At 38.1% G+C, this 23405-nt stretch overlaps 1 protein-coding gene across 6 annotated transcripts in view; it reads right to left on the reverse strand.

Moving 5' to 3' along the window:
• The window catches only part of NR2C1 (nuclear receptor subfamily 2 group C member 1), a 46200-nt gene extending 28067 nt beyond the window's left edge, over nt 1-18133 (reverse strand). For all 6 annotated transcript variants that reach the window (XM_028105461.2, XM_028105459.2, XM_028105456.2 and 3 more), the window contains exons 1-5: nt 17916-18133; nt 7639-7712; nt 4880-5110; nt 1866-1947; nt 146-325 (exon numbers count right to left, since the gene is read on the reverse strand). In XM_028105461.2, the coding sequence (XP_027961262.1) occupies nt 146-325; nt 1866-1947; nt 4880-5110; nt 7639-7692 (547 nt within the window). In that variant the 5' untranslated portion in view covers nt 7693-7712; nt 17916-18133. The remainder of the gene's footprint in view (nt 1-145; nt 326-1865; nt 1948-4879; nt 5111-7638; nt 7713-17915) is intronic.
• Between the last annotated feature and the right edge of the window lie 5272 nt (nt 18134-23405).

Here is a 23405-nt window from a genome sequence, read left to right on the forward strand (position 1 = left end):
ATGCATATGTACACATTTCTAAACTGTTAGTTGGAAATCTGTAAATTAAAAAGCATATATATTGACATATTGTGTTAATTTTGACATACTTTTAGAGGTTGCCTGAATTCTTAAAATTATTTTCTCCTTTAAAGCTAATACATACAGTCTTGTCTCATTCCAAACGCAATACATCTCTGTAACCTGCAGTATTGACAGCGGTTTCGATGGTGTTTATTGATAATACAGTCCTTTGATCCTCGACATGAATAAACTAAATTTTTTCGGATGCTTCTCTTAAAAAATCCTTTGCAGCCTTCACAGGTTACTGCTCCATAATGACGCCCTGGAGACAAGATGTTTAAGGAAACACAAAAGTCATATATTTTAGAACAGAAATAGAAATAAGCCCATTTCTTCTCTTTAAGTAACAATAATATATGTGATGAAATGGAGATTTTTGAGTTTGTGACATGGAAAAATTTTTTAGGAGTTACTAAACAGAGAATGAAACAACCATATTCTTTGATAAATATATTAAATAATATGAATTTTTAATTCTGTAAAGTAAGTTTAACAATGATACAGAAAATTTCAGAAAGAGAAAAAACAAAACCACCCATAACACCATAAGTAAAAACTATTTTCACTTCTGAGATCACTTACAAATTATAATTCTCTTACATGTTATATAAGGATATTATTCTGAAAACTCTGCTCGAAAAAAAGATACATCAATTAGTATTTGAGCTATAGTATTCTCTTTTTTGCGGGGTGGGGTAGGAAAGGATAGAGGGAGGGGGAGAGAAAGAATCTTAAGCAGGCTACACGCCTTGTACAGAGCCTCCACGGGGCTTGATCTAACGACGTGAGATCATGACCTGAGCCGAAATCAAGGGTCAGACATTTAATCAACTGAGCCTCCCAGGTACCCCTGTAGTAATCTCTTCTCATTGTGGGTTCCACTTTTTAAATTTCTGGAGAAATCTGTCACACTTTGATTAACCTACCACTTCACAAGCCATTTCTTTGATGCAACATCTATTAAATTGAACATACTCTGGGAAAAGCTGTAGTGGAGATTTTTGCAATAAAGCTATGGAAAAGATTAAAGATTATATATGAGTGAACATGGGTGCTTTCCTGGCATAAAATAACAATGAACATAACTAAAATGACATAACCCTGAGTACTAGTAATAGTACTTGGAGAAATGCTGCTCAGTTATGCACAGCATTAAATAAAGAGTAACCAGAGCTTTTCCATCTCAATAATTTAAGTTACTCTATATTCCTGGACTAGCAACAGGGCTCAGCAGGTAAGTTAACAACTTAATGTTACGTATCATTAAGGACCACAACTCATTTTTAAGCAATTCCTTTGACAAAACTGATTTTACTTTCAAGAAAAATTTCCACATATTCAGTTTACATTTAAAAAGCAGAACTCTTTGGGGGACCTGGGTGGCACAGTTGGTTAAGCCCCTGACTCTTGGTTTTGGCTCAGATCATAATCTCAGGTTCAGGACACTGAGCCTCGTGTGGGGCTCCATGCTCAGTGTGGAGTCCGCTTGAGTTTCTCTCCTTCTCTCTCTGCTCCCCCACCCACCCCAATAAATAAATCTTTTTTTGTTTTTAAAAACTGTTTTTCACAATTCTTCAAAATATACATTTTATGTCATTGCAAGATCAAATTAAATTGCATTCAAGTAAAAAAAATCTTTAGGTGAATAAAAAGCTTTGGGGGCAAATCAGTCAAATTTTATAGGCTTCAAATGAGAACTGTAAAAACAACATGCTCTTTTTACTTTCAGAAGAAGAAACATGGTAGTGTGGTAGTTATTTTAACAACACAACACATACAGAAGGTTATTTTTAAAATGTTACCTGATGCTTTGTCTCCACATACTACGCAAAGATCAAAAACCTTATTTGGTCCTTGGTCTGGGGAAGAATTATCTGTTAAGAGCTAAAGAAAACCCCCCAAAACAAAAAACAAAACAACAATTTGTTAATAATGCTCTTAGTTAAAATGTAAAAGAAAAGTCTTAATTATTGCTTTCTTTCTCATAAGTTATTCTGAAACTTTGAACTCTATTATGCATATATTAAACTACTGTTAATTTTCTTCATATTTAAGTAAAAATTTCAATGTTATTAGAAGCAAAGATCGGAATACCTTTTAAATTTGTTCCATAACAATCTCATTAAATACTGTTAAACACTCAAATACATGAGTATTTAATGTATCTTACCTATTAAGTACTTATTATTCGTTATTCATTCAACACATCAAATTACTGCAGCAATTATCAGCCCTATCATGACGTGTCTTTGAATAGCTCAATTTTTCCACATGGAAAAATAAGCTATAACAGCATAAAAAGATAATTTAATTTTTTAAATAGAAAAGTAGTTAAAAAAATTTTTGTTATTTATAATTATGGAAATGACTGATAAACTTTTCATCGATGAGTTGTCTAAGATTTGGATCTTAGTGTAATCGTTGACAACCTGGGCTGTAGAGTCTGATAAACTGTAGCAGGTTAGTGGGACTGGGTGGAGAGGCCTTGGGCAAATTACAAACCCTCTTTATAAATTATATAAAGAGCTAATCACCAGTTATAGCCAATATAATGCTGTAAAAGAAATACCAGTTTCTTCTTTTAGGTTTATCTTCTAACCTTTTAATCATTTTTTTTCAAATCTTTTGAAACATGAACAAATTAATTCAATCCCAAAAATGTGATAGGACATTGACCATATCACCTTCCCCTGGCTTTAAAACAACCCACAAAGTAACCTCCACTTTTCTTTTTCTTCTCTTAGGGGTGTGAATGCCTTCAGGAGTAATTCTGATTTTAAAAACTTCAAACAGTCCTTAAAACAGCTGTCCCTTGCTATGTTATAATAGCATCATTTCTTCTTATATCATCATAAAAATTAGTCTTTAACAGTTTTTTAAAAAAAGTCTTCAACAGTCTTTAAAAAAAAAAGAGCTGTCCTTTGAAAGCATCTATGAAAGGCATTACTCTTCCTTAACAGCACATCAATTGTGAATGGTGCTAATCTCTTATGTATTATTCCTAAGGGTGGAAGAAATACTGAGATTAAGGGACTTGCCCACATCCTTTAGGTCACTAGATCAGAAATTCAATCTTCTTGGCCCAGGGGAATTTTATCCCGTACCTATTTCTATTTCTTTGCCCTGAGAGGTGATCCATAAAGTAGGCAAAGTACCAATATTATCTTTTTTTCTTGAAACAGAAATTTTTTTAAAAAGAATAACTTTACAGTGGAGAAATCTGATACACACTACTTCAGCCAGGTGGTGAAGATCAATGTCACCAGTTATAAAACATGAAGATAGTTATCAAGTGAAGTACACTTGATATATGATGAAAATGGCACTTAACCTCTGTGATCCTCCTCACCAAAACCAACAATCCCAGTCTAATCATTAGAAAAACAGTAGTCAAAGTCCCATAGCAGGGCCATCTACAATATACCTGACCATACACCTCAAAATCGTCAAGGTCATCAAATACAAGGAAAGTCTGAGAAACTGTCACTGCTAACAGGAATCTAAGGAGACATGATGACTAAATGTAATATGGTATCCTGAAACCAAAAAGAATATTAGGTAAAAATCAGGGAAAGCTAAAAACATCTATGGATTTTAGTTAATATATCAAAATTAGTTCACTAATCATAATAAAGGTATCATATTAATATAAAATGTTAATAGGAGAAATTGTGTTGAGAGGTTATATGGAAACTTTGTACTAACTGCTCAATATTTCTGCGAACTATAAAACTGTTCTAAAAAATCAAATCTGTTGATAAAAAGAAATTAAGGTATTCATGATGTTACACATTTTTTAGTGACTTCTGTCTTGTTGATAAAATAACTTCTTATAAATCCCATCCACTTTTTATCTTAGCTGTTTCTAAAAATAATATAAATAATGCAATTAGAAGAGTAATAGAATCTATCAGGATATACAGGCAAAATTTTGTATTTTATGAATTAGTTTTTCAATCCTAAAAGGAACTTTCTTTGATCAGGTTTTCATCACAAAATAGAGAATTCAATTTTAAGTGGGCACTCCACCAAAAAGTCTCTGAAGGCAAACTTAAGGGTTTGTTGGATTTGTGTTCAATCACAGCAAACAGCAGTGAAAATTATCTACATAATCACAGGCATGCAGTGTGTATAAGCCTTAACTCTTCAAATAATATATAACTAGCAAAAATTAAAATGATGTGAAGTTAATCATAGACCACTGACTGACTTTCAGTGTTAAAGCAGACGGTGGGGATAAAACTGTCTGCTACATCAAGGAAAACAGAAATGACAACCAAGGAGGCAAAGTGACAAAGATGCAGCCATAATACCGACTTTTTGGTTTGGCAGCTTCTTGTTGCCCAGGTAGCGTGGTCTTGGGAAGTGCTGCTACCACAGAAGAGGCTCTTAATTTGGCAGTTTCCTAACCATGCAGAAGCAGCAGGTCTCTTAGAAGCCAGTTCTGCAGCACGTCTGAGTGGTTATTCTTGGAAACCTGACCTGGAGCTCTATCTTCAGCCTTCCCAACAGTTCTGTGAGTTCTCTATACCCTTTACGAAACCCCTTCCTGGGCAAATTAGCCAGAGTGGATCTTACTATATGTAACTAAGAACTCCCCCAAAATATATGGATGTGAGGGTGCGTGAGGAAAAGTACAGTGGCAGATAGGAGAGGGCAGTCACCACAGATAATCTGCACAGCACATAATTTTATGCAACATTTTTTTTCCTACGGACCATGGAGGACGTAAAGTCTTAACATGAGGACTTATACTTATGACGTGCTTTTTAATTCTTTCAAGTGTAAGATGAAAAGATACTCTAAAGTTATTTACCTGGAGATGTTGTGCAGACAGATCAGGAGTTGTAAAAAATAACTGATTAACACCTGCTGCATCTGGAGTAGTGAGGAAAACTTTCCCTGGAGTGGAATCTTGCCTGGCCAGAATGACTTTGCTTGGGGTAGAGCCATCATGATTTGTCAGAATGAACTGCTTGCCTTGTGTATTATGATCAAGTGCCGTCACGATCTGGATTTTCTGGCCAGTTTGCTGCTCGGTAACAATCTAACACAATCATGTCAAATTAGTAATCAATTCAACTTATCTTTTTTTTTTTTTCTAAGGGCACAATTTTCTCCTACCTTCAGACAAAGCTAGGAAAGCATACCATTACATATATATTCAATACAGTACACATACATACATACATACCTTTTAAACTAGCAATTCTACTCCCACAAAATCCCATCCTATAGAAAAACAAATGTGCAAATAAAGGTACAATAGTAAAAACATTTGGACCTATTTTGATTCCTTCCTTCCCCTTCCCTCCCACCCTCCATTTAAACAAATGCTTATTGGGTGCATTCCGATTGCCAAGCACTGTTTGTTCTGGGTCCTGGAATACAGCAATAAACAAAACAAAACCTTTGTTCTCATAAAGTTTGTATTTTAGTGAGGAAAGGCAGATAAAAAACAAACAAGCAAATAATATTGTCAGATGGTATCAAGTGCTACAAAGAAAAAATCAAGCAGGGCAGAGATGGTGAGAGTCACTGATGGAACAAAAGTCATGAGGAGATGACATTTTTCCACAGACCTGAGTGAAGTAGCAGACCAAAGCTTAGGACTAGCTAGAGGAGTGCATCCTTTACTTGGGACACAGGGAGAAGGCCGTGGGGCAGTGTTTCACACATCTGAGGCAAGAGACACTGCAAGAGAGCTATGTGAGTGAGACAGTGGCAGAAGGGATTATGGTAAAAGACGGGATCCGAGCGACAGCAGGAGCCACGTGGTACGGGGCTTCATAAGGACTACAAAATCTGGATTTTCTCCTGTGTGAAATGGAGATCCACTGGAAGGTCACAGAGCACAGTGGCAAGATCTTTTTCAAAAAGGGTAATTCTAGATTTAGTGTGTAGATTAGCCTGTGATGTTCCAGAGAAGAATTAAGGGAGACCAGAAAGGACACTATTGCTCACGCACTGGCAATATCTGGGATTTATACATGGGCAGAGATGCTGGCAGGGTACAGGGTAGTAGCCATGCTGGAGGAAAAAATTATTGGATTTGGGATATTTTATGAAGGAAAATTTGACACGACATGCTGATGGACTAGATGTGGAATATAAGGAGAGGCAAGTCAAGGATGACTACCAGATTTTGCTCTGAGCAACTGGGAGGACAGGATTGCTATCTACTGAGTTGGAGGAGCCTAGGGAAGAGCAAGTTCATTAATAAAGAGAACCAGCCCAGCACTGTGGGCTTTTGTTGTTGCTGAGCAAATATTTTAGAGTAAATTCATTAACCCAATTTAATCCCTTGGTTCAAACTTAAAATGGCAAAGTTGGTTTGTTTCCTACTTTTTCCCTGAAATTATTTTCAAGATTCTTTTCTATGCAAAATTTACAGCAAAGTTCTAAATTACTAATCAGTTTTTGTCTAGAGTAGAACTGTACCGATTATAACTGCTGCCAATTTGAGTTTTCTTTGTTGACCATTATTGCCAGCATGTCCTATTTTTCTGGGTGTACTTTTCTGTCAATTTTATTCTATATAGGTTATTTCCACCACTATCTTCCCTAACAATTTTCAATTTTACCTCTATGATGTGAATTTGAATCGGTTTATAACAAATTTTACCATGTAAAGCTTAAGCTGTTGTAGGCTTCACTGTGGATTATTTCTATCAGTATTATTACTGTGAAGTAAACAAAATTCTAATGGCTGACAAACTTATTTCTTAGAGAAGAGCTTTAGGTGCATGCAACGTGTGGTAGTTCTTTGACAGCACATTCAAATTTGACAAGTGGTAGCTTTTTAAAGGCTAGTTGTAATGTGAAATCAGAAACTGTATCAAAATCCACTGATCTATCCTGTAATTTGAATGGATCCTTCACTTGTCAGTGATTTTGTAGTATCACACTGGCCCACTGAGTGATGTACATCTTTTATATGTTGACATGTTTCATCATACCATATCATTACATGGCAGGCAGCCCCTGGGGGAAAAAGGGCAATGAACATTTCAGTATTATTATAAAATGGTTTTGACCTTGCTGACCCTCTGTGAAGAGTCCCCAGAAGATACTCTGAAAGCCTCTGGATTATGGTACCTCTTACTAAGGAACTGGGCATCGCTGTTCCAGGTCTCATCACCCCTCCACAACTCTTTGTTAGCTGGCTTTCTTCTGCACTCCCGTAACACTCTACACAGTAATCTGTTAGAGCCCTTACCACCGTATTGTGAATGTAGGTTGATTTGACTATCTCCCACTAGATTTAAAGCTACCTGAAAGTTGAGAATATCTTTTGTTTCTGTACCTTCAGAACGTAGTATATCCATTTGATTTATGTTTTAAAAGATTTTATTTATTTGAGAGACAGAGCATGCGTGAGAGCACAAGTAGTGGAGAGGGAGAAGCAGGCTGCCCATCGAGCAGGGAGCCCAATGTGGGGCTCCATCCCAGGACTACGGGATCATGACCTGAGCCGAAGGCAGCCACCTAACCGACTGAGCCACCCGGGCGCCCCTATACATTTGAGTTAAATAGGCTTGATGGATCTGCAAATGAACTGTAAATCAAACATACCTCTCCCATCTGTTGTTCAATAATTTGATGTGCAATTTCTTCTATGGTTGCCATGTTCTAATTGCCAAAATGTCCTGCCAGAATAAAAAGATGCCTTTTCACAATTATACTCATAAAACATATATACTGAATTTACAAATGAAATCACATGATAGCTAAGATTTATTTCAAAATAATCCAGTTGGGGTGGGTGGGGGAAGGATGGAATAAACAAGACTGGCCATGCACTGACAATTACTAAAAACTGATGAAGTTTATCGAGGGGTTCATGAAATTATTCTTTTATATATTTTGAAAATATCTATTTACTTGACACACTCTTTTATGAATATATTGTAAAAACTGACAAAAGAATTGCATTTGTTCAGAAGGAAAGAAGATTTCTCCAGAATTATGTGATTGTTCATTAGTGGCAGTTTCTTAAATATTAAGGTTAATTTGCATTTAAGGTAAAACTTTCTCCAAATGGCCTTGAGAGACTGAAAGATTAACGCATTGACTTTGACTTTTGCTTTTTCTATCAGACAAGAACACAAAAATTATTTGACTTTGTCACATTATATAATATCTGTCATAAATTCACTTTAGTTGTACTAAAAGCAATGCTCAATATTTAGCTTTATTCAACTATTTCTCACTAGACTGAAAAGCAGTGGCTTCATCCTCTCTGGAACCAACTGAGGAAACAGAGCTGCTCCCTGGGCCTGTGTCCTCTGGGCCTCCACCCCCATGAACTGAAGGGAAGGCAGTAAAATTTCTGAGAATTTTGTATCAGCAGAAATGTTGACAGCTTGGAATGAAGGGGACACAGATGGGATGAAAGGAAGAAAAATTGTCAGACTTATGTGATTCTTCTAGATGGGCCAGTAGAGCTATTCAGTTTCAAATATCTGTTATCCTTCAAGGAAAGGGCAGAAAGATTCAAAGATGGGTCAGAGGCCCAACTAAGCCACCCAGGTGCCCCTTTATTATTATTAAGATTTATTTATTTATTATTTGAGAGAGAGAGTGCCCGTGCGTGGAGGGAGGGGCAGAGGGAGAGAATCTTCAAGCAGGCTCCCTGCTGAGCACTGAGCACGAAGCACCAAGCAGAGCTCGATCCCACGACCCATGAGATCATGACCTGAGCTGAAACCAGTGTCCGACACCCAACCAACTGAGCCACCCAGGCGCCCCTAATGTTTACTATTTCTATCAACATTCCGTTCACGAAGCTATCTGTGTATCTCTTAAGAGAACAGCTTTTCTACAGTTCTCTTTTCTTTCTGAACCCTCACCAAAATTGCCTTTGGCATCCATATTTCTACCAACAATCTCTTCAAGGCAATCCAGGCTTTCTCTAGCATGCATCTCAAAACTCTTCCAGCCTCTATCCATTTCCCAGTTCCAAATTTTTAGGCATTTGTTACAGCAGCACCCTACTTCCCAGTACCAAAATCTATATTGGTTTGCTAGGGCTGACATAACAAAGGCTTAACAGGGCTACTTCTGGCTGGGTAGTTCACACAGCAAAAATTAATTTTCTCATAGGGGTGCCTGGTTGGCTCAGCCAGTTGAGCAACTGACTCTTGGTTTCTGCTCAGGTCATGATCTCAGGGTCATGAGATGAAAAGCCATGCTCAGCTCAAGAGTCTCCTGGAGATTCTCTCCCTCTGCCCCTCCCCCCACCCCGAGCTTGTGCGAGCTCTCTAAAATAAATTTTTTAAAAATTAATTTTCTCACAATTCTGGAGGCTAGAACTCTGAGACAAGCTGTTAAATAGGGATGGTTTCTGAGACCTATCTCCTTGGCTTGTAGATGGCTGTCTTCCCTCTGTGCCTGTGTTGTAATCTCTTTTAATAGGGATAACAGTCACATTGGATTGGGGCCTACCCTAATGACCTCATTTTAACTCAGTTATCTCTTTAAAGGCCTCATGGCCAAATACAGTCACATTCTGAGGTACTGGGGGCCAGGACTTCAATATGAATTTTGGGGGGCAGCCCATAACACTTAGGCACAAATCTAACAGGAAACACGCACGATATATGTAAGGAAAGCTTTAAAATGTTCCCTAGAGAGAAGAAAAACTAGCTGAAAGAACACCAAAGAAAATGATTATAGTGACTCCCTCCAGGGAGAACTGGAAGTTTTGGAACAGGGGTAGAATGCAGACTTATTTTTCACTGAATAAGTGTCTGTTTCTTTCAAATTTTACCTACAAGTATTACCATACACAAAAAACTAATTTTAAGTAGAAAACAAAAAGCCAGTTTAAAGGAATCTTCCAGAAATCCTAAAATCAACACAGTGTTATCAGGACATCAGACCCAAAGAAGCTACTTCATAATGAAAACTTTGGTAGATAAACTATTGATATATGTTATTGTTAGATTACTTAAAAGTGTATGAATAGAAAGGACTGAAGTCAAATCTCAGTGCTATTATATGAGCAAACAGTTACACTAAATCAACTATTATTTTAGCCAAAGAGACCAAAGAGTATTAGGGTATTATGTGTGATGCACCTATGTGCATGGTATATATATACACAAATGTATAGGTTCATGCTTAATTGTATACTTTGTCATCAGCAATGCTACAGGTAATACAATGCTAAAGGATTTGAAAGTTAATATTCTTGGAATAGTATTCTTGAGTACTGAATTCAGGGATATTCAGATTGGATTTTTTTTGCTTCTGAAGAAAAGAGCAGGAAATGATACTGGATTCCTAACTTCTAGAGTTACAAACTCTAAGCTTAGAGAATCTGACAAAAGCTATACACCCTCTTCAGAAAAACGTACACATGCATGTATTTGGTAGATTCCATTTTGTGATCCAATACATCAATTTTCTACTTTTTTCTATTTATTTTTGGAGGGAGAGGGGCAGAGGGAGAGGTAAAGAAAATCTTAAGTAGGCTCCATGCCCAGCACAGAACCCAATGTGGAGCTTGATCTCACAACCCTGAGATTATGACCTGAGCTAAAATCAAGAGTCGAATGCTTAACTGACTGAGCCACCCAGGTGCCTCTTTCTACTTCTTTGTATATAAACTTTCCGCATTACTGCAGTAGTCTAGAGCCCTTATCTCATATTGTTTGATAGATCCATATAATCCAAACTGGTTAGCAAACCAATGCTTAGGGAAATTTTTCGAAATACTTACCTCAATGAGCATATACCTAAATTTGTATTGAGTGAAACAGAAATGAGAGGAATTTAGGGAATAGATTTGACCAGAAAGGTGGATTAAGAACAATTTTTCCCCTTTGGACCCCTCTCCAACCAAACATAGATATGTATGGTGCATACGTTGCAGTATCAAACTACTTACTTATCCTACTTGTAAAGCCTGTTATGTGTCTGTAAAGCCAGCTTATTAAGATTCAAGTCTAGAAAGGCACAGACACAATGATATAAAGTCAAATCTGTAATCTCATTTTCATTATTACTTATTCTTCTCATTAAACTATCAAGGAATACAATACATATTTACGTGTAAATAAATCCACAGAATAATTCAAATACATTATATAATCTTGTTCATTAAAAATTTTTTCCACCTTTTGCAAAAAAGAGGCAGAATATCTAAATTAATCACAAATTATGGGGTGCCTGGGTGGCTCAGTTGGTTAAGCATCAGGACTCTTGATTTTGGCTCAGGTCATGATCTCATGATTGTGAGATGGAGCCCTGTGTCGGCTCCGCACTAGGCATGGAACCTGCTAAAGACTCTCTCCCTCTGCCTGCCCCCCTCCCTCATGTGCTCTCTCTCACTCTAAAACAATAAATAAATAAATTACAAATTGTATCCAAATGTATTAAGTTTTACTAAAATTTAGAAATTCCCAAAGGATAGGATTATTCACTCTGATAAATGAAAGTATTTGTAAGGGGGAAATGTTAAAAATGGGTAAGAATGAAGTAGGTATATGGCATAAAATTAGGCATTTATGATAATGCATTTAGTCACTTCGGTTGTGCTAAAAGCTCAACTATGGCTAGTTTAAGCAAAAAGGCAGGGGGTGGGGTAAACAGGATACACACAGCTAGGACCCAAGGAGAGCGGACCTTGGGAAAAACTGGAGCTTGGGTTTGATGCTGTCAGGAATCTCCTTATCTCTGTCTTTTTTTTATTATCTCTATTCTATCTCTATTACTTTTATTATCTCTATTCTCACCTATGTGGCTTATTTTCTACTTTGTAGTAAAGCACCAGGAAAGGAAAAGCAGTCTTCTCTAATCACAATTTTAAAATTTGGTTAACAGATTCTGATTGGCCCAGCTTAGGTTATGTGCTTATCTCTGGAATTAATCACTGTAGGCAGGCCAGGAAAAGGGAAAGGAATGATTGGCAACTTCCACTTTTGGAAGGTCTATTTACCAAAAGATGGGAGACTAGCATAGACATGGCTATTGATACAATCATCATGAGCCAGACAACCACTTCAATTTGTTTCTACTATTGATACACAGAATTTTTCAATCAGAAGTCCACTGAACACTAAGCTGCTCAAAAAGCTTACTTCAGCATTGACTCTAATTTTCTGTTGTCAGTGGAGAAATCCCCCCAAAAAAGAAGGGTAAAAAACCCTTACACTTATAAAATATTCTATCAAGAGTTCTCCTTTTGGCTACTTCCAGATCAAAGTCCTTCTAACTTCTTGCTCTGTGAGTTTAGTAAAAGACAAATTTAGTTTTATAGCCATATTGTTTTATTTTTTTATTTTTTTTTTAAGATTTTATTTATTTATTGGAGAGAGTGAGAATGGACAGAGAGCACACGAGAGGAGGAAGGGTCAGAGGGAGAAGCAGACTCCCTGCCAAGCAGGGAGCCCGATGCGGGACTCGATCCCGGGACTCCTGGATCATGACCTGAGCCGAAGGCAGTTGCTTAACCAACTGAGCCACCCAGGCGCCCAGCCATATTGTTTTAAAACAACCTCCACAGTTTCTAGAGCATTCACAAAATAAATTAATTTTGAATGTTTTCTAAACATAACAAAACTTTTTTGTTTTAAGATGATAAAAAGGCATAAGGAGTGAGGGCAAGGCAGCTTTTAATTCTCCATATTAAAAACTTGAGGCCTGGAGCCTTAAGGACTGGAAGCTGTTAAACTTTCTCATGAAACAAAAAGATATTAGGGGTTACCAATTACCCTGATATATTGATAAACAGAATCTTTCTGATGAGGAGAGACTACTGACATTAGAAAAGAATCAAATTAGTTTTGGGTTCCAGTCCAGATTTTATTCCCAGCTTTCAAGTTAAAAAATGAGGAAGCTCATAAAGTGGAATTCAGTAACAGGGTAAAGAGATACAGTCTTGATGCTTTCTACAGAAAATTAAATTTATGCTGAGCAAAATAAGTCGATCAGAGAAAGACAATTATCATATGATCTCACCGATACGTGGAATTTAAGAAATAAGGCAGAGGATCATAGGTGAAGAGAGGAAAAAATGAAACAAGACAAGAGAGGGAGACAAACCATAAGAGACTCAATCATAGGAAACAAACCGAGGGTTGCTGGAGGGGAGGCGCGTGGGAAGGATGGGGTGGCTGGGTGATGGGATACTGGAGAGGGTATGTGCTAGGATGAGCACTATGAGTTGTGTAAGACTGATAAATTACAGACCTGTACCCCTGAAACAAATAATACATTATATGTTAATTAATTCAATCTAAATTTAAAAAATTAAATTTAAAAGATCATTATTCTTAAAGGAATCATTCATTATTCTTAATGAAGTTAATAAAATACTTCAAAATAGGCAAATGAGCATGAAACTATTTATCTTGTATTTATATGTATATGTATACATGTACATAGCTCAAGGACAATGCTAATGTTGTAGGCCTCTGAACAAGGCTTATTTTCTCCCACACCAAAAATACTTCCTCTGAGATTCTTTTAAGTTATAGCATACTTTCTAATGACTTTATTACTGTCATTCATCAGCTTCTGTTCTAATACCATTATTCATCGAAATTTTGACACTGAGTGTTGTCCCTTTCCTGCCACCAACATGGATGACTTCAGTGACCACTGACAATCCAAACTACCAACCAATCTAGTTCCGATACTTCTTGACTTAAAAGTCCAATAATACCCACCCAATCGCAACTATAATATATTGCTGCCAGATTAAATATGTATTTAATATTTCAACTCTTACTATTCTTCAAAGCCCTCCCTTCATCTATAGGACTTGAGGTGTCATTTGTTAAACCTTATATTCTAGCCATACACACTACTTGTAATTTCTTGAATTTACCATGTTTCTCATGTCTTTGCTAATGGCTTGTCTTTCTACCATGACCAAGAAATCACGAGATCAATGTTTGTTTTCTAAGACTAAATTTAACTCCCCAAATTAGGCAAAACAAGCATTCTTCACATACTGATGGAAGTCTAAATTGTTATAACCTTCTTGAAAAGTTAATTTGCCAATGTGTATCAAGAGGTTCACTGACCCAATAATTCATTCACTATTCTACTCAACAAATACTTGCTGAGTGCTTACTATAGGCCAGGCATTTTTCTAAGTGTTAGGGATACAGCAGATAGTATTAAAACAAACTTCCCCTTGTGAAGTTTCTATTTTGGTGAGGTTAAACAAACAACAAACAAATAAATACATGATACCAATAAATGGCAAAAAGTGGAATGGAGAAAAGTAGAGCAGGGACTAGTGACAAAATGCTTGGGGCAGGAAAGGAACTTTTTTTTTTTTTAAATTAAGAGGTCAGAGATAGCCTTTCTGAGGTGACATCTTAGCAAAGACGAAGAACAAAGATTTGTACAAAAATTTTTTTTGCTAACATGAGGAAAATGTTTAATGACAAAGAGAAAATGCCAATGCCAAACTAAATGCAAAGATCAAGAAACAAAATGTTATTTAACTGATTTTAACTATACAAAACACACAAGGACTAAAAATAAACATTCTCAAATGTTAAGTGACTTTTCTAGGTGAGAATTATAAGCTACTTACTTTTTTCTTTCTGTTTTGAATGGGTATCTACAGTTGTAATGAGAAAGTAAGCATTCCCTCATCTTTAGCCTACTGTATCTTGTGCCCACTTATCTTCTACAGCACCCTGTCCTTTGCGTAGATGACCCATCTCTAACAGACTTCTAAGGAAAAGAACTGTAGTTTTCAACGAACCTCTAGTGTTTAGCAGTGCCTAGTATTCATATATAACTTCAGTAAGTATTTACTGGAACATATTTACCAGGCACTGTGAGACTTTGGGACTTGACAGTGAACAAGGCAGAAAAGATCTCTGCCCTACAGGGCTTATATTTTAGTGAGAAAACAGATTTTTAAAAATTACCATGTGCTAAATGCTATGAAGCACACTAGGAAGGAGTGATGAAGAGAAAAACAGAGAAACGGCAAAAGTTTACATAGGTGGTTGTGTCTTAGACCTCAAGTCAAACCCATTTTACTATTTATTAAATGACTACATGTCACTCACTGTGAGGCTGTTTCCTCACAAATGAAATGGATTCAATATAATTTATTTCAAAAGGTTGTAAAAATTCAATGTCAGTGAAAATATCTATCCCAGTGGTTAAGTTTCTTTATAGGAAAGAGCTATTTCCTGAAAGCTGAATGCACAGTGTTCAATAAATGAACAAGAGGAGCTCAGAACCACCACACTAGAGAGGGAGGCTCTGGAAAAACCTTATAGAAGAGACATCTGAGTTAGGCACTGAAGGTTAAGTATTTTCACCAGCCTGAGGAACAAAGCAAAAAGCATGAGGATGCTGTCTTTACTGCTCTAGAGCTAATTAACATACAGAAAACAAACAGTCCTGCATTTTTGGCCCTGGGTTTCTCCAATTTACCAAGATCTCATTTCTACTTATTTCCACAGAAAAGCAGAGTATGAATGGTGCTATCCTTTTTCCATTCAAAGTTTTAAGTCTGTGCACTTTGACAACAGAAATAGTTCATTTTTTCCCCACCAGCCCCTCTACCATCAACTGAATGCTGCTATTATCCAAAACAGTATTTTGCAAACTTTGTGTTGTGAGCCACTTATGGATGGGGAAATTATTAGGTCAGATTTTCTTTAAAAGGAAAATGGAAGAGTGCATCAGATATAGTGAGGATAAGAATAGTCTCATTAAGACTTTATTTCAGTTTAATCTGTGAGTGTGCTGAGTCATGATGCAAAATGTATTTCCTTCGGGGGATGCAAAGTTTGAAAATATGATATAAATATGACATAAAACAATGATTCTATTTTTTCCAGTAGAGTGGGTCAAATCTCTCTTTGAAAACTGATGGAAGGTAAGGTTTCTCTCACTAGAAAACACAAATTCACATTCACTCACACTACAAATGACAGTATATGCTGAATTTCAAGGGGTTCATAAAGCCTCTCGTAGCCTTGAAGGCCTTCCAGTTAACTCTTCAGGTAAAATTTCAGCTACTTTTGAGTTTCCGGAACATATATTTAATATATACGACTTTGTGTACATGAAAAGCCCCTATTAGGCAAGAACCATCTTTGTGTATATTGAAGTGCCAAGAAGGCAAAAACCATTAGTGTTCAGCATCCTTGACAAGCAACAGTATCTCAGGACACTTAAAGACTGAAACATCCTTATTCCCCTGCTTCAGAACCATCAATGTCTTTTTAATGGACAAAGGATAAAGTTTCGGTCCTTCTCCTATTTTTTCAGTATTTATTAAGCATGTGAAACATGCCTGCCACTGTGGACACAGAGTTTCTTTATAGTCTTACTTCCCCATCTTCCCATTTTACCTCTTATGGCTCCCTAGAGGGGCCTCTCTTTGGGTCAAACAGGGATGTTCTTTATGCCTCAATGTACCATTCTAAGCTCCTCTTCCCTCCCTTAAATTCCACCTGACCTTTAACACTCAGTTCAAGTTTTTAAAAAATCCAGTCCTCTGAGATGGGTCCGGCATTTATTGTGTATACTAAAGCAACCAACTAGAATTCACTGAGACTTTTGTTAACTTCTAGTATCATATGTAAAATTTCTGTAAAGATACATTTCCCCAGGGCTTTCATAAAAGATTTTAAGTTGCAGAGTCCAATGAATCAAAAAAAGGTAACTATATTTATACCATTATTTATGCTGTTTCTTTTGTCTTTTCTATTCCCCCAAGGTCAGGAATTAAAGGCTTTGTGTGGCAGAAACACAAACAGAACATATATTAGGAATGTTTGATGCCTTTGATTTGCGTCTCCCTCAAAACTCTTCCTAAAAGACTGAAATGCCCCTACAAATAATGAAATTTGTTACATTTATATGCGATCCACCTTTTTTTTTAAATATATACAAGAACAGAAACATCCCTCTTCTAGATCTACCAAATGGACATAAAAGCAAAATTTCAAATCAATCACCGTGTACCAAGCAACCACACAACATTGTTCAAGAACGTCCAAATCGAAGGCCTTTTTACAACATCCAGAGGAACAAAAACCTGGAAGGCCTTAATTTCCAGTCTTTTTGCTTCTCCTTTCCAGTTATTTGTTTGTTTTAAACTGGCCGACCTACTTAGTGAAGGTTATGAGACACCTTGGCAACATTTGTAACTCATAAAACGATTATGTGCAAGAGTTGCAGGCAGAGTTCCTTAACAAAAGAACTCCTGGAAGTTTAGACATGCCCAGGGCAATGAGGACCCCGGGCCGTTCCGTTTTTCTCAAAAGATACGGGTCCAAAGGCAGCGGCTGCTCTCGCCCTATTTGTCGTGAAAGTCAAGGGCGTTGCTCCGTCCGTCCCGCGCAGGCACGAGTTTAGTAAGCGGCCTCCGGAAGGGACGGAGGCCTCGGCTCGCGGACGCTAGAGCCCACGGTGTGCCCCCGGAGCCCGGCCGCTGCGCGCGGCTCTCTGAGGCGGGGAAAACTGCGGCGGCGGCGGCGCCGAGACGGAAGCTTTTCCTGTAGGTGAAAGGTCAGAGGCGCCGCAGGAGGCGCCGGGGGAGAGGCTGCTGCGCGCGGGGTGCAGCTCGCGGACTTGCCTCCCGCGCCCCGGCCCCGCTCCGTGCCCCGCGCTCCGGCTACTGCCTCAGCCACTCTGGGAGCCCCGCACGTTCCGTCCCGCCACTCCGGCCACTCCGCGCGTTCCCAACCCGAGCAGCCTGCCGCTGCGCTGCCATACGGGCCGGTCGTGCCGGCCGCAGCCCGGAGGCTGTTGGGGGACCAGGGGGTGCGTCCGTTGGCAGTTGGGAGGAAGGGACACCCCGCCCTCCGCCCCAGGCACGGCCACGACTGCTTTTCTCCCTACTCGGCACTTCTTACCGGCGCTTCTCCGACGAGCTACGTCCCGCGCCGGGCGTAGACCGGACAGTCCCGCTCTGGTGGCTGCTTGGGGTTCCGGGAAGAGACAGGTTGGAGAAAAGCTCAAGGGGGTAGGGTAAAGAAAAGTGGGGGCAGGGAGCTTTCTGGGTTTGTGTATTTGGGGGGTCAGAGTTCGTGACCCCTCCCTCGGCTCTGCAGTACGTGCTCCCGTCCGCGCCTGCGCATTACTGGGGGAGAAGCGGTGAGGAGATCGTGACGTTCCCTGGGTCGGAAGAGAAAACCGAGCCTCAGAAAGGCCGGTGCCCCCTATCGGCTGGGAGGGAAACTGCCCCGCCAGAGCAGCCCCATCAAGGACTTTGGGAAGCCGCGTGCGCTTAGCATCCCTTTTGCCAAAGGTCGTTAAAGGAAGTTTTGAGACGTTTCAGATTTCAGTAATACTAGACAACCTCATCATTTTGGGGCAGTTTGGTTTCTAACTTGTGGAAAATTGGGCTCTGTTTTAGGGTATCTCTTACCTTAAAGTTTATTAGTTGTTAACAAGTCTGGGTAGATCCCAATAAAATATTTAAAATTCCCTTAAATAAAACAAGCTAGGGCAGAATCCTCTAGTCAGGCAAAGATTTACTTATCAGCTCTTGTGGGTAAATACGTATAATGGCTAAATGGAGAAAAAGAATTATCACTTAGTATGTAAACTTCTGGAAGGCTGGCTTTTTTGTCCAGTGGTGTATTCCCAATACGGGACAATGCCTAGTGGTCAATAAAGATTCATGAAAAGAAGAGGCATTGACAGAACATTATGACAGTGACCACCTGCGGCACAGAGGTGTGGCAGGAAGAGCTGTCCTGTGTGCAAAGCACTGTGGTTTGGACTTTAAGAGAAGGGGTCCTTGAAATTTCTTTAGTATTGATCAGCACTAGAAAAGCAGTTCCAGATTCACGCCAGAAACCCAAGTCAGGAAAAACAAAGGTGCACTGGGAAGGAGAACATCTCCTCTGTCCTTTCCCTCTGGAACTAGGCAGCAGGACACAGAAAAATGTCATGCAACAATCCCTAAGAAGGGGAATATGCTTTATGCCTCATTCTCTGAAAACCCCTCTTTGTGGTTCGTCTTTAACTATGACTCTAGAAAAATATATGGCTTAAAGACATCATCACACCAAAAGTAGATACAGTAAATTTATTTTGTATAAATATAATACATATGGACATTATTTACAATACTAGTATTTATAAAGGATCTATATCTATATGGACAATAAGATACAAACTATTATCACTTTAAGTAAAAAGTGTTTCTAGAAATTCATGTCATTTTAAAAAAAATACAGTATTTCAAGATTGGTTCTTAACATGCTATGACCAACTCATATGAAAGAGAGTTGCCCCCTTTCATTTCCCCCCACGAAGGGAATTTGATATTGAGGCTTTTTGAAAATTTTCTACTACCTTTATCTTAAAATAAAATTAAATCCTACTAGAAATTATCTCTTTTCTTAAAAGGGAAAGTCATAGATAAGATTTTCCTTTAGAGAATATTAAATGTGGCATAGGCTCCAGAATATTTGTATATGGAATTCCGGGAAGAGACGGGGGTTGGAGAAAGCTCAAGGGGAGCTTAAAAAAAAAAAATCATAAAGTATCCATTTGGAGTAATTTAACTCACCAAATACTGGGTGTCCATAGCATGCAAGGTACTCTGCCAGATGCTGAGGAGTCTGATTCTCAAGGATAGAATGTGATAGGCACCGAATGAAAGTGTGTTTCCTAGCTAAAGGCTATGGAGACAGAGAGAAAGGAGAGACTAAATCTGAGGAATAAGGGAGGAAGGACTAGGAGCAACTATCACAGAAAGAAAAGTCTTGGGTACACAGGCAGAAATGGGTTGGGAAGAGGGTGAGAACAAAGAAGAAAGGTTGGGGTGGGGTTAGCTGGAGTGTGTGACAACTGAGGAAGTGTTCCATGCCGAGCCACTGGGAAGCCAATGGAGGTTGCAAAGAGCAGGGATGAATCTAGGTTAGAGCTATGCTTTGTAAGATAGCTCTGGCAGTGTTTAAAATGAGACCATGCAAAGGCGGCACTGGAATTAGAAGAAAAGTTATTCTAATCATTGGGAAGAGGTAACAAGGACTTGAGCCAGGGTCTGTGCAGTAACGGGAATGAAGATGGACTGGGTACAAGAGCAATAGCAGAGGGTCTTGTTGAGACTTGGAGGCAGATTCTGGAGCCTAGATTGGTGTTTTTCCATTACAGAAGAAAGTAAACAGATCTGAAGGAACAGAAAGTGAAGTCATATAAAGTTTAAAATGCTTAAGAAGGACTCATGTAGCTGTCCAACAGGTAGTTGCAGATATGGCCTTGCAGGATGGTGCAAAGAGTAGGTCTAAGGTCTGAGTTATAAGGAGGGCATGTGGGGGGCTGAGTTTGAGTTGCAGTAGACAAGACTCCTGTCCTCACCTTCTATGCACACCTATTTTCTCTTAAAAGACACAGGATAGGTATTTTGTGAGACACAGATACAGTATTTGCCTTCAAGGCATGTACAGTATAAGAAATAGGATTTACCTCTCTGGAAATCCTAGTGACTACATTTGACTACAGTAGATCCCAAATCTCAAAAGTGGGAGTACAAATCGATGCATACTCTAAGACAGATCAACATATGCTGTGATAACATTTACATTTTAACTAAATTACTAAATAGAAGGCTTTCCCTATTTCTGGACATATCCTACCAACATCTAGTTAACAAAACTACACTTTAGTTACCTTCTTCACTTACTTTTTCATTACTGCTTTATATTAAAGTTGCTCTGCTGATCTCATTTTAAGAAACGCTACTGCATACTCAAAGAATCAAGCTTTTGGCTGAAAAGAGAATTAAGGATCTTGGGCAAAGGACAAGAGGATCAGACTGGGTATATTACAGAACAGGGGAAAATAGGTTGGAGAGAGGTTTGGAAATGTGGGACAATGCCTAAGAGAACCTTATTTTTCTAGGACTCTGATGGATCCTCTACATTTACAGCTGTCACAGCTGAGGAGGAACCTAGACTGGGGGGGACACACTAAGAATGCCAGCCTTCCATCTCTTATCAAAGTTACTTTTAGCACCTTTTTGCTTGGCTTTGAAAAGGGTGTGATGGAACACATGCATTAGTGTAATAAATACAGTATTCTTGGGATCCGGGGACTGTGTATACTTTCTCATAGAATGCACCCAATAGGAGCTCCTGGGGGGCTTAGTCGGTTAAGCTTCCAAGTCTTGATTTTGGCTCAGGGAGCTCAAGCCCTGGTGTTGGGCTCTGCACTCAGTAGGGATCCTGCTTAAGATTCTCCCTCTCCCTCTGCCCCGCCCCCCCCCCCGAATGCACCGAATATCATTTTTTCCTCTAAAATGTTAGCTATCAAGATATGTATTTTTTAAAGTAACTTTACAATAAAACATATATAGTTAGGTTTTTCAGTTGACACTAAATGAGCCAGGTTAAATAAATAATTGATCGGCTTTGGTAAATTATGAAGGACTGAGGGGGGGAAGGAAACATAATACCATTCCATATTTAAAACATTTTGGGGGGGGGATGGTAATCTGATAGCTTCCTCAAAAGGCTATACATATTTTATATTTTCAAAACCCTCCACGGGGCAAAGCCAATAGCCAGTACAATCATACATATGTTTTACATGTAATTAGAATATTAGTTTGTGCAGTGTTTTTTCTATTTAGATTTATAAATCATTCTTGATTTAGCCAGCTGTTGGAAGACAAAATAGCTTGGCTGATATTTTTTTTAGATTCTGAGGTTTAAGCCAAACCTTCCAGTCAGAAGGCTGAGAACTCATGAGGAGCGGGGCAGAACTTCAAATAACTTGTCCTTTGCAAAATGCTAGACCCAAAGAAGAAGGAAACACTTTATAAGGTATAACCTTGGTCTCCAAAAAGGATACACTAAAAAATGCAAGGATTTTAACGTGGAAGACTTATTTATGCTCTCTTGATTAAAATTAGAGAGCTGCAAAGAAGTATTAGTTTACCTACTGTGACAGAAAGACTGGGGAGAAAGCATGTGAGGATTGTGTGTAAGGGTGCAACAGGGTTTAAAATGATCCCACAGCAAGAAACAGCCAGAAAAAACTAAGCAGCCAACTCTAGATTTAGTAGAGACTCTGGTGCTTCAACAAACACCTTCAGAAAGGCACTCAGTAATTCTCTTGGCAATGGTATCACATTGAATTAGGAAATACTTTATATAGAAGCAGAAAGGAAAATTCTTGTGCCCTTTTGTGAAATATTCTATGGATGACCTTGCCTTTTAAGATAATTTAATTTAAGCTCAGTCAAATGTATATTACAAACATCAAGAATGACTGTAATCATAGTGTGAATTTCATTTTTCTTCTACTCGTCAACAGTTTTATGTACAAAGCAGTTCACATGTTAAATAGTAAGTGCACCAGAATTATGAATATCAATCTTTCCTAATGAGATGCATTTGGCAACTGGTTAAAGAAATAAAGGATTTGTTTTAATTACCAGGGAGGGCATAACACAAAGTAATATTAAATAACCTTTAAAAAATGAATACAATTTCAGTTAACACTGGCTTTGAATCTGTGCTTTTTTGGTATGGTAATTCCAGTTCATTTTTTTAAAGCACAATATTATAGGGAATGGAACATTCTTTTTAGATGCAAACACCACCACTGACTTGGGCTCAGAACACTTACAATAGCAAAGGATATTGTGTAATATAATGCTTGCCGTATTTTGCTCTTTTTTTTTTTAATAATACATTTATGTTTGTGTTGAACTGGTAGCTTTAAAAAAAGGATGAGACTTAATATAAAGACCATAGAGTTAATTGTGTTCCTCCATCCTCTTTCCTACTCATAGCTCCGGTCAATGAAAATTTTCACATTCTATGCCTTCGCTCTAATTCCTTGATGATGTAACATTATCTCATGGCAAAAGAGGTACAACAGAAATACTCTGGATAATTTACTGGAATTTCATTTCACAGTTACTGAGGTAGGAGTTGGCCGTGTGTTTTTCCATTAAGATACAAAAATTCATCTAAGTTTATTGATTCAAAACATACATTTTTTTCATCAGCAGTTTTAGAGTAATTTCTAAACCAAACACAGCAGGGAAATTTGCTCCTTGATGTGTGTTTTTTATTTACAAAGACTTACCTCAAGTAAGAATGTTACAATGTAACAGTACAAAACACTGAGAAATCTTGTGTCACAAACAGTTAATACAGTATACAATATTAAGATAAGTTTTCTGGTTTCTAAAGAAAAGGTACTTTAGAATTCAGTGTGAATCTCAGAAATAACTCTGACCATTAAGTAAACATCAAAATTTTAATAAATAACATATACACAAAAAAACAAACATTAAAAAAAATTACCTTATACCTAACAAAATAATTCATAATATTTGATGAAGATTTTGGCTGGATTTATCTTGGCAGTGTTCATTT

The sequence above is a fragment of the Eumetopias jubatus genome, unplaced genomic scaffold (assembly GCF_037043125.1).
Source record: "Eumetopias jubatus isolate StellerSeaLion01/CBP00866 unplaced genomic scaffold, mEumJub1_p1.0 scaffold_8, whole genome shotgun sequence".
NCBI lineage: Eukaryota > Metazoa > Chordata > Mammalia > Carnivora > Otariidae > Eumetopias > Eumetopias jubatus.